Source organism: Tamandua tetradactyla, chromosome 1, assembly GCF_023851605.1.
Source record: "Tamandua tetradactyla isolate mTamTet1 chromosome 1, mTamTet1.pri, whole genome shotgun sequence".
Taxonomy (NCBI): Eukaryota; Metazoa; Chordata; class Mammalia; order Pilosa; family Myrmecophagidae; genus Tamandua; species Tamandua tetradactyla.
The window spans coordinates 50,254,102-50,266,773 of NC_135327.1; the positions used below are offsets into that span (position 1 = coordinate 50,254,102).

The 12,672-nt window shown below is 40.6% G+C and overlaps 1 protein-coding gene across 1 annotated transcript in view; it reads right to left on the reverse strand.

The window, feature by feature from the left end:
• SLX4IP (SLX4 interacting protein) overlaps positions 1-12,672 on the reverse strand; it is a 209,085-nt gene that overhangs the window by 59,945 nt on the left and 136,468 nt on the right. The window contains 2 exon segments of the mRNA XM_077115241.1: positions 6,281-6,401; positions 10,767-10,856. Coding sequence (XP_076971356.1) covers positions 6,281-6,401; positions 10,767-10,856 — 211 coding nt within the window.

Genomic DNA, 12,672 nt, shown 5'->3' on the forward strand with positions numbered 1-12,672 from the left:
AATTCAGTTATGATGCAAACTGCAAAGGAGGATTTTGCAGAAGGTGGTTAGGTCCTAAAGGATGCAATACATGGTCAGATCAGTAGAACAGTACGTGTTCCCTTGGCCAGAATACACGGGTTCCAGAACCAAAGAGTAGAAGTGGGAAGTGACCACCTCACCAGAAGTTTGCTTTCCATTCCCACGACTCTCTTTCTTTAGCAGCCAAAGGAAGACAATGAGAATGAAGATAAAAATGAGTCAGGTTGAAAGTTCAAAGGGTCATGTAACTCCTTCAGGCTCTTCATGCCACCAGACAAACAGGGCAAAAGAGGAGTTGAACTGCCGGCCAATGATTGCTCATGATGGCACAACAGGGGCAGAGAGGAATACGGATTAAACACAAGGCATAAAATGGTTCTACCTAGCAGAGCACATCCAGTGCTAAAGGTTAACAAAAGACTATGGCAACCCCGTAAGGGGAGAACTATCCACAGCTCAAATCTTTGAGGAATGAAGGTTTGGGTCACTTTTCTAGGTAAAGAATTCTGATCAGCTGAGGTACATGCTAAGGAAAAAGGGAATATGAAATAAATAATAGAAGAGGGAAAACAAACACCAACTGGTTGCAAAAATAAGAACTCGTACTGTCTTCCTTGTTGTATCGTGATAATTTATATATTATCTAATTTTTAGATAGTTTATATATTATCTAATTTTTAATTATTAGATAATTTATATATCATATAATTTATTGGCTGTTTCCTTATTATTTTATTTAGGGATTGTTGGTGATAATTAACTTTTACTTTAGTGGATAAGTCACAAATCACAAATATGGGTGTGAATGAACTAGAGAAGGAATAACATCATCCAGAAATTCTGGCCCTGGAGCCTGGATTTGATGAGCCCTGAGGTCTTCTATTTTTGAGATGTGAACACACTTCCTTTGTAGTTGGGAAAGATGTGATGTTAGGCTATGACAGCATATTGTTATGGCTTAGAAGTTTACGGAAGAAGGAAACCAAGGGGAAAAACTGGATTGGATATCTCTAACCTGTGTCCACCTACCCAAAATTTCTGAACATCTTCCTGACATATTGGTAGATTCCCATATTTTTAAGTTCCACCTTCCCAAGATAAAAGTAAAAAATTTCACAGGCCCTGATGCAGTTACAACTAGGGTACAGGTATGAGGTCAAGTTTTACCACGCAGTGGATTCAGAGGGAACAGCACAGGGAGCCAATTTTCTGCAGGGAGAGGCTGAGACAGAAGTTGGGCATGGTTCTGATGCCCAGTCCTGAGCACTGCTGGACCCAGATGACAGATTAAATGCCACCTGTACCCAAGCCATGCCTGGGGCTAGGCGGGGCTGCCATGTCTGGGAACTGGGCTCTCTGACCCTCCTGGAGATCCTATAAGCTACCTAATATCCTTAATCAACTTCTCTACTAAAGAGCCAGACCCATTCTGGCTAATCTCAAGCAGTACAGAAACTCAATAGAGGATATTAGGCAACTAAGGTTCCTGACCACAGAAGGGCATTAAGCTGGGGACTATCAAATTTTTGCTTCCAAAAGATTGCTCTGAGAAAATAATTTTTTTTAAAGGTCACATTGGCAAATGTGTGGATGAACTGGAAGAAAATCAGGAGGCTGTGATAAATATAATTCAAGGTCTGATTAAGGAGGGCCTGCCTTGACCAAGGGTGTTGACAATGGGGGAGAAAAAAAACAGACAAATAAATAAAGTTCAAGCAATAACAATATATCCTTTTTCACTTTTCAGCCTGTCAGACTAGCAAAAATGAAAGGGCCAGTAATACCCAATGTTAGCAAGGCTAAAGGGACAAATATTAATGAGGTAGAATTGATAGAAAGTGATAGTTACATCGTTAAGCAATTCTCTTACATCATTAATCTTTCCTGAAACTATAGAAACAGCATTTCAGGTGGATTTTAAGGACGATGCTATTGGCTAATATCTGTGCTAAATGTTCACTGAGTTCACTGCCCTGTTTTCCTTTATGTTATGTTAAGGAAATGGTCTCAATCATTTATGCTATTTTTTAAAAAGAAAAGTCAGAGCATGATCTATATTAACATTATTAGCGCAATCAGCAAAGTAACCATCTGGAGACTACAGCTTATCCAGTCCTGTATTAACCCTTATTCAGTCCTGTGTTAAGTGTGCACATCATGCTGAAGCACGTTACCAATAGGCAGATCTGGATGAGGTAAAAGACATGTGCAGATGACAGAAGACACCCAAATGACATGAGAGGATGAACTCCCACATTTGGACATCTGAAACTACCCATACAGTAAATCAATTCTTTCTATTTTCAGGGAACATGAAACAGAGCTGAATAGTGACGAGGAAACAGCCACGGCCTCATAGTCAGTGTCTTTGAAACTGGCATTTCAGTAAGATTGTGGGAGCAGGTGAGAATAGGCGGTCAGATCAGGAAAGAGTAAAAAAGTGTGTGTTTGGTGTCCACCATTAGCGAGGCTCTTAGTGAACAATGTAAGGTGGCACTACGTCATCCCGTGTCCATCTGGTCCACAGCCTAGGACAAGATGAACATGGTCACCCATGGAAGGCAATCTTGGAGAGCTGTACAATGGAAGGAATCACGCTCTTAACATTAGGAAATTAATAGTTTAGACTGAGGTTAAGCACTTCTAACCAGCAGCACAATTACCTGTTTATACTTTAGAATGAAACAACAATGTAATTTGGAGAAGAGCCTCTGAGGGTGGTAAAGTCACCTTATAACCAAAGGTGAGGGAGAACAGCAGGTAAACTAATAATAATACAATTATAATACAATGTTACAAAGTGTTAAGTGTCAAATAATGCAGGACAAGAGAGGAGAGGAAACTGAGGAAGACATCATTTGAGTTGGATCTTAAAAGTTAAGTAAGAGTATCAGACAGAGGAGAACCTTTTAATGTAAAGACACCAATGGACAGAGAATATAGGTCTGTGGCATCAGGAAAGCGAGTACCAGGAGGAGAAAAGGTAGGACAGGTAAATTATGGCCGACCTCAACCTAAAAGAGAAAAGGAAACACATAACCATTTGTGCAGTTTACCACCCATATAAATAATTATTAAGTACCTACTGCATGCCAGAACTGTCCTACATGCTGGAGGTACAAGAGAGAACAGCAGAGGCAGAACTTCCCCTACGGTGGCTTACAGATTTGTGGAGAGACAAACATGAATCAAACGGCATAAGTGAAAATCCAGGAGGATATGCAAGGCGGCTAAGTTTCCCCACAGAGTGGACTTCTGAGCAGAGCTGAAGCATGCACAGGGGAGGGGTAGTGTTCCAATGTGGGCAAAGGCACCGAGATGAGCCAAAGAACAGAGCTTTGGAAGAAATGAATTGAATGCTGCGGCTGGAAAGAAAGAGGGAAACAGTGATACAAGATGAGGCTGGAGACACACCTACATCAAAATTTTGGCCTTTAACCTGGGGGCCTTGGGGAGATCCTGAAAGGTGTTAAAGCAGAGGCATACAAGATCATTCCTGTGATGTTAAAGGACCACACTAAGTGAAGTGAGGATGGGAGGTGGGGCATTGGCCCTGGCAGACACATGGAAGCCAGTTTTGGGGCTGCTGCAATTTTCCAGACATCCAGGTGAGGCAGAAGCATGGACTGCTTAGTTGGTGGCAACAAAGAAGGGGCCGAGAGGCTAAGGTGTCAAAAGACATGCTCAGGGCAAGGCTAGCTGCTTGCAATGGAAAGAATGGGGAGAGAGAAGGAAGAAGGTGAGGGAGATGATGTTCTCCTACCAAGGGTACACTCCAGGAAGGATATTTAGCACAACTCTGTTTCCAAAGGATGACGTCACAATGTTGCATTAGTGTCTTTGGGTTCCTCTTGCAATCAACCACTCTACCGCACTACTTCTCTTTCTACAAGGGACATTCCTGCCACTAGTGGTCACTGGAGACACCCAGTCTGCAGCCATAAAATTAAGTAAACTACATAAAAGGTAAACTGGGAAAAAAGACTGGCAGCTTATTGACCACACAAAGCATCTATACCCTTAAGAGGCTCTTGCAAACCAATAAAAATATTAACGTTCAATTAGAAATACTATCAAGAAACCGAAGTGTGCAAATATGTGTATTATCACAATGTTCACTGTGCCATTGTTTACGATGAAAATATTAGATGCAACTTAATATCCCTCCAGTAAATTAGAGTGTAGACATTTAGTTGGATAATATACAGTTACTCAAAATGGCGATGCCTGTGTGGAAGGACTTTTATTAAGTGGAAAAAATAGGCTACATACTTTTAAGATTGTTTTTAAGTTTAAAAACAAACTTCTTTTCACATGTGCCCAAGATAGGCTTCGATTTCCATCTCTGAGCCAGAACTGTGCTCTCCAGCTGTGAAAGATGCTGGGAAATTGAGTATTTTGCTTTCTTCACTTAGTAGAAGAAGAAGGCAAGTGAAGGGGTAGCTGAGAATCAGAACTAACCAAGGCAGCCCACAGTATCTGTAAACACCAGAGACAGAGGCCTTGAAATACTGCTCCATTCCTTTTCCTTTTTCCAGTTAGAAAGTGAGACTAACCAGGTTTGTTGAGGTACAAGAGATGCAAGCTCCTATGGCTTTTCTCAAGATTTATAACATCTCTGAGCTAAAAACCAGAAAGTATCATCTAACATAATGCTGTTTGGACTGAAAATTCCATTTGTTCAAGGCTTTGAGGTTGGGTCAAGTGAATCTGCCTGCCTCATCAGCTGGATGAGGGTGAATGCTTTGGATCAAACACACCTTCAAAGGAGAGCACCTAACACTTTTTTCCCCTGAAGAGTTAAACAACCCTATGCTGCATTAATATAATCTGGTCCTCACTGTCCTGTGAGGATCACACAGGGTTGACTGTATTTGTACCACAAAATGTGCTATGAATTAAAAGCACACAAAGACAGAGTGGAGAGAACACTGGGTTGAGAATCAGAAGAGCTGGGTCTGGGTTCAGGTTCTGCCACTTGCCCCCGTTTTGGCTTGCTAAAGGCTGCCGGAACGTGATACACCAGAAACGGAACAGCTTTCAAAAAGGGAATTTATTAAGTTGCAAGTTTACAGTTCTAAGGCCATGAAAATGTCCAAATTAAAGCATCGAGAGAAAGATACCTTAGCTCCAAAGAAAGGGCCGATGAAGTTCAGGGTTTCTCTCTCAGCTGGGAGGGCACACAGTGACATCTGCTAGCTTTCTCTCCTCATTCCATGAGGAGTCCCTGGGGGCGCTTTCCTTCTGCATCTCCAAAGATCTCTGGCTATCTAGGCTCTCCTGGCTCTAAAACTTTTTCCAAAATCATTCTCTCTTAAAGGGCTCCTGTAAGTAACTCCACCTTGAATGGGTAGAAACACATCTCCATGGAAACCATCTAGTCAAAAGTTACCACCCACAACTGGGTGGATCACATCTCCATGGAAACAATAAAAAAGATTTCACCTAGTGATATGGAATGAGGATTAAAGGACATGGCTTTTCTGGGGTACATAATAGCTTCAAACCGGCACACCTCCCAAGGACCCTTTCATTCAACCTATCACTGATTCTGTTCCTTAGGTACTGGGCTAAATACTGGGGAGAGGCGAATGAGGTAGATAATCTCTATCCTCAAGACTATCTTTTTTGCAGGCAAGCCACTTAACCTTGTAGACCTTCAGTTTATTTATAAATTAAAGATCAGCCTGTTCTCAAAGTGTTACTAGGAAACAGGGCAGGGTTTTTCAACCTCGGGACCCTTGTGGTGGGGGACTGTCCTGTGCATTATAAGATGCTTAGCAGCATCTCTGGTCTCTACCTCTAGATTCCAGTAGCATTCCCTCAAGTTGTGAAAACAAAATCTGTCTCCAGCTATTGCTAAATGTCCCCTGGGGAGCAAAACTGGCCCCAGCTGAGAACCACTGAAATAGGGTGACATATGGGAAAGCATTTTTAAAAGTATAAAACCCTAAATCAATTTAAGTCAGTATTAATGTAAATCCATTTGTAAGACTAATTATGGGGGGAAAATCGTTTAAACAGCTTATGGTTTCCTTAGGAATGTTTAATTTCATATTTCCATATAGTCTGCTTACCATCAAAAGTCCTTCGGGGCTTTTCAATTAATTTTTTTCCCCAAGTAAAGTCGCTTCATTAGAACATATTTTTAAAATGTATCACTATACTAACACAACAGTAGGAGTCAAACATAATTGCCACTTCTAACAAAGCAGAAATTTTACTTTCTTTGTCCAAAATCAAAGTACTCAGTGCCTACCTTTTAAGGACAAGGGATTGACTCTTGTGAATTCTGTAGTTGACAGCCTGTGGTGTTTACAAACTTCCAAGTGCTCCTTAACTCTTGAATCAATGGTTTCTTTGAGCAGTAAACAGACTTCCTAAAGTAAATGAAAAAATTGGATATGACCTCCTAAAATTTAATGCAATGCAGAAAAGTCAACATAGTACATATTAAAAAGTCAACATTGGACATTTCATTTTGTTTGATTTATAATTTAGCTGTGAATGTTGAAAGGAATGTCATATATGTTCATGGATATTACTGCAGATTTAAATTTGCTACTGAGGTTTCTTCGAAACCATGCTGTTGGCTCATCTGGGACCTGGGAAGCTCATTTCACTTCTCTCTGCCTTGGTTCCAGAGTTCTAAAAAGAAGATCAAAACAAATCACACTTGCTTCAACGTAAAAATTAGTGTGATGAGGTGATCAAATCAGTGAGGCAAGGAAATGTGTTTGTATAAATACCAAGCAACTGCTGTATTGTGACAAAAGAGAGAAGTCATATGGAGCCAACATGGGTGGCAAGAGCCCCCCTGAAATGCCCAATGTGACGTTTCCCTCATGACCTGCATGAGGGAAGAAGCCAGATATAAGTGAGAGTACAATCTCACACGGTGGCTGACCACAGCTCAGTAGGGGACGGGCATGGGGGTGGGGGTGCGGGGGAGCAGCACCCTGTGGTTTCAGCCAAAGTTTGGAATATTGGGGCACAGTGTCACCAGACCTTCCAATTTTCAAGAGTAACCCACCAGAAACAGTAATTTTTACATAAAAAGCTGCCATTTCTCAAACATGGCTCAAGAAACTTTTAAAAGAAATAACATCATGATTTTCTGGCTTCAACTTTACAAATCTCATGAAGAAGGAATGGCATGAAGCAGTGGACTGAACAAAGAACCCGAAATCAGTCATCTGATTACCTTGCATGTGCTTGCTGATGATGAGATGCCCATGGGCTTTTGTAAAAACTTTGCTATAGACACCCACTAAAGTGAAAAGAATTGAACTTCCATATTTCTCTAAAGTAAATTAATATTTATTAGGCAACAGAAACACGTGGTTTTAATTTAGTTTCACATACCATATCACTAGGAAATTTCTGGATCTGTCTATAGTTTTCTATCAGTACTATTTGTGAAAAGAAAAACAATACTTTAACAGCCCAACTACACAATGAGAAGACATCCTGTCCATTTTGGCCACATTACCAGAAAAATGTAACCTAATGTAGAAAGAGGAGGAAAAACTGCACTGAAATCTAAATTTTTTTCATTTAGATTAAGACCTGATGCCTAAGAAATGATCTCTCTGGTTCAATCCCCAAGACTCTGCAGGAGGCTCAGTGTTGCTGAGATCACCCCAAACCTGTTTCACTGGTTTCCTGCAAGGCCATCTCCAGTTGATCTCTTAGAATTCTCATAAATTAAAACGGAAACACAATTTTAAGCTGCTTCTAAAAGCAATTATAGCCAAACTTCTCTTTTACTGTAAATGCTTCTACTCTTTAAATAGTATAGAAGCTCTTTTAATTCTTTAAATTTGTGATTTAATTCACAAATGTGAATTTCTAGATAAAATACAGACATCGGTCTCCTCCTGCTTCTCATTTTGCAGCCCAAAGATGCAGTGCCCGGTGGAATACAGAGATATCCATTTACAGCTGAGTGTTTTGGCATTGTTCATGCAACAGAAAAGCAGCCATGCCTCATACTGTTGTTTTAACAATTAAAGAATTTTGCTTCACACACAGGGTTCAACTATGACTGAGCTAGAAAATATGTGAAAGACACACATGAAAACAAGGATTGTTAAAAATTGGCCATAAATACCCTATAAGGCCAGAACTAAAAATAGCAGGACAAAAATAAAGCAAAGGCCCATGCACATACACTTTCTCCCCTATAGTTATGGGGCTTCTTCTCGATGACTCAAGTTTGACCAATGAAAGGTTGATTCCATATAATATGGTCAAGAGATGGTAGTAACTGGCTATACCACTTAATGAAGCGTTTGTTCTCTTTAGAACCAGAGTAATATAAAGGAGAGGAAAAGGGAGGGAAGTCCTAACTAAGTGTGAGGGACAGATGAGGAGAATAAGTTAAAAGCAATGAGAAGTGTGAGAGAGGAACATGCAGCATCTCTAGGATAGCAAGGACTTGCTTACGTTTGCCTTCCTCACATGTACAAACGGAGCAGCTTCAGTTCAACTGTTTGGGTACAAAGACTACTCATGCTGGGCTCAAAGTAAATATGGGTAATACATGTAATTAGTTCCTTTTTCTCAAAGGAACTGGATATTCTTAGACTTTCACTACATAAAGTGACTGTTAAAATGCAATCAAATTGGTGGCTCATGAAATCCCAGCCATGAGATGATCTAATGATAAGAGATGAGAGCTCGGAGACACAGAACATTAAGCTAATGTCATATCCTATACTAGACTAGCTTTTCTCCTTCCTTCCACATGCACTGCAAATATTATCCCAGAGCAATTGCAGTATCAGTGAATATATTTCAAGGAACTGCTTAAAATAGAAACAGCAAACAATCTGCTTTACTTTAAGAGGCAAGCCCGGCTTGTCGGCCCGATAGACATCTCTGCCAGCTGCTGCTGCGGCTGAGCTCAGCAGATCCAGTCGTGCATTTCACATCTTTATCACTGCTAAGTCATGTCCCGCTGCCCGGAAGTAGGGTACTAGGCAGAGAAATGCAGCTGCATGTGGCACCCTGCAAAAACCTAGCCTCACTTAGGCTAAGGGGTGATTCACAAACTCACATCCCTTTATTTTAAAGCCTTCCAAGTCAACCATCTCTTGGGCAAAACTAACTACATATCAACAAGAAAAGTGTAAGGCCGAGGTAGTAAAGCTGGGAGAGAATGGAGGAAAATAAGGCTCTGGAACAGGAGATTCCAGAACGCTGTGAATCTGTAAGTCAAGTGAGAGGCTTTTCAGGTAAGTTCCCCCTCAGTGTGTTTTAGTCACCTTGGGGAAGTGAACTAATTGTTTTGAATCATGGGACCTGCATCAGTAGGCTAAAGAGCAAGCTTACAGAAAGGCACATAGTGACTGGAGATGCTGGCCTGCTAACCATTCGGTCCTGGAGATGACAGTCCACACTCATTTAACTGAATGATAAGCCTCATCAAATTGAGGCCTGTGCCTCCTTCCCCCAGCTCAAGCCCAAAAGGTATCTTTTGCAAAATTATGACAGCAAAGCATTACCTTTCGACTGAAAATATATTACCTTGTGTACTTTCTTCTGGGGGTGGGGGTGGGGGGCGGATTTTTTTTCCTACTGGTCGCCAAAGGTGGATTGAAAAAAATCATCACAGAAAAGTCTGTTTTGTTTTGTTTTGTTTTTGCCACTATCACTAGTTGCTTCTCGATATGCTACCTTTTAATAACACTTACTTTAATTTTTAACTCTAAAAAGCCATTGTGGCAAAAGAATATTATAGACGAAAAGAAGTACCATGACAATTTGGTAAAAGCTGTTGTCTCACTGTCCCTGCACTCCGGAAAGTAGGACTCGAGAAGGAAGTAAGGTGCGTGGTGAGAGCCAGGTGTCCCTGTGACTGCGTGTCAGAGCAGCACCTGGGGCATCACCGACCCTAAGAGCCAGGAGTGGACTCAAAGGCAACTGGTCTAGCACTACTCTTGCCAATGAGGAGGTTAATGCCCAGAGAGGTGAGAAATCATGCTCCCAGGCATTCTGCTACCATAGCACTCTTCTGACTGATGGAGTAGAGAGAAGGTACACATACATTCAAACGTCTCTTCATTGGCTGTCAAAGGCCCATATTAATAAGAGGGTGGTAGAGAAGATAAAAGTGCAGAGAGGAAGATTTAAGGATCAGAGAGAACAGACATAGTCAAATGTGTCTTCATTGGTTGTCAAAGGCCCGTATTAATAAAAAGATGGTAGAAAGATAAAAGTGCAGAGAGGATGATTTAAGGAGGACAGAAAAGGGACACAGCCAAATGTCTCTTCATTGGTTGTCAAAAGGCCATATTAATAAAAGTATGGTGAAGATAAAGGTGAATAGAGGAGGATTTAACGCAGGTGTGAAAGATCAACCTTGTGTTAGCCTCTACAACTACTCCAGGTGCTGGCCCCATCCTTCACAGACCAGTCAGATTAAATTCTTGCTGTCCTGAAATAGTCACTTTAACTTTTTTTTTTTAAATATAGAGAACCCCTTCCCCAGAAAGAAAGGAGTAGGAAATGTCTGGTTTAAACAACAGAGTAGCATATGAAACTGTATGGAGGGGGTGGTTTCTGACGGAAAAAAATAAAGTGGGTTTCTGTCGGGGGTACATAGAAATGCTTTGTTTTCAAGCGTTAAATCCCACTCATAATATTTTTGCCCACTCATAATGAAAACGAAAGCTGGAAAGAGCTAATATTTCTTCTAGCAGTGGCTCCTGGGATGAAATGGTGAAACCATTTTGCTGTACCTCCTTCTTCTGTTGGGAAAACCAGCTGGTATCCTTGTTTGAGCCTTGAGGCAATACATGCAGATCCACGAGGACAGCAAAATCCCCACACTGCAAGACAGAAAGGCAGAGTCAGGGTGGCAGGCAGACTCAGGGGTGGGGCAGCCCCCAGCACCCACCCACCCCAGTCAGCCATGAAGGAAAATCTCAGATTCCTATACGGTTGCTCAGGATGAAACAGCAACAAAGTTCACTAGTGAACTGAAGTCGTTATATTGGACAGGGCTGCAGGTCAAAACGACTACCCCTTTTCAGAAGTTTAAATTTATAGGGGAAATGCTGAAGAGAAATACAATTTTAATTAGGAGGTAAAAGATAAAATATCTCTGGGCCGCATCTCAAAGGGGAAGCCCAGGCATCCAGTGGTAGTTGGAAGATGATCAAACGTTGAGAGAAGCTAAGTAGGTCAGCCCAAGGTAGGTTCCAGAAAAGAATTATTACTTGGACAGCCCAGGGAATTCTTCCTTCTCCGTAGGAAAGAACAGATATAAACTACTGCAATTTTCAGACAGACAAAATAATGGAAATGGAAGCAAAACAGAATGAGAAAGCTCCAAACAGAAGAAGGTAAGGCTGGATGACGATGATCAAAACTAGAAAATTTCATTAAAATATGCTACAAAATGTATGAAGCCTGCCTCTGTACCTGTTTTACAGACCATTGCTGCCTAGCACTTTTGAAATAATGAAAATGTTCTATAACTATGCTGTTTGGTAAGGGAGCCACTAGCCACGTGTGGCTATTAAACACCTATAATGTGGCAACTGTGCCTGAAAAACTGAATTTTAAATTTTATTTACTTTTAATTTTAATATAATTTTAATTTAAAAGTAATTTTAATATCTATATGTAGCTAGATAATTTCAATATCCATATATAGACCACAGCTATAGACCCTGTAAAAAAGGTGTAGCCTTACAAATCCTCATACCTGAGATTTCTGAGGCCCTCAAGATAACTGTGGACAAATTAACCTAGAAAATAATAGAAGGCCAAGCATGAAGGTCACGGATGGTCTAAGAGGACCAGAGTGATGTTGGCAGAACAGATATTTTGTTTTTGTTTTGTTTTAAATTCAATGGAGAAAGGAAAGTGCTTTCCACAAATAGTGTCAGAACACTGGATGTTCATATGGAAAAAAAATAGAAGAAATCTGACCTCAAAATGAAACTTGATCCCTACCTCACAGCACATTCAAAAATTAATTTTAGATGGATCCAACATCTAAATATTGAAGCCAAAACTAATCTTCCCAACCTTACGTAGGGAAATCTCTTAGAAAGCACCCAGAAAAGACTAATGATAGAAGAAAAAATTATTAAATTGGACCTTGTTGGAATTAAGAACGTGTGCTCATCAAAAGATACCAGTAATACAATGAATATGTACACCACAGACTGGGAGAAAATATGTATTTTTATATACATATAAAAAGAACTACTACTAGTAAACATTAAAATAAACAACCCAAGATTGAAAAGACACTTCATGATTAAGATACATGAATGGCTAACAGACGCATGAAAAGTGTTCAGTATCATTAGTCATGAGGCAAACGCAAATTAAAACCACTAAGAGATACAACCATGTGGCCCGACACCAAATGCTGGCGTTGGTGTGGAGCCACCAGTTTCTCACACATTGCTAAGAGTAAGGTAAGATGGTTCAACTACTTTGGCAAACACTGTGGCAGTTTCCTATAAACATACATTTACTCACTGACCCAGTAATTCCACCTCCAGGAATTTCATCCCAAGAGAAATGAAAGCATATCAGAGATGGATGCAAATATTCATAGCAGCTTTCTTCAATGGTCAAAACTAAAAACAACCCAAAAGGCCCCAGGCAGGAGAGTGAATAAACAAC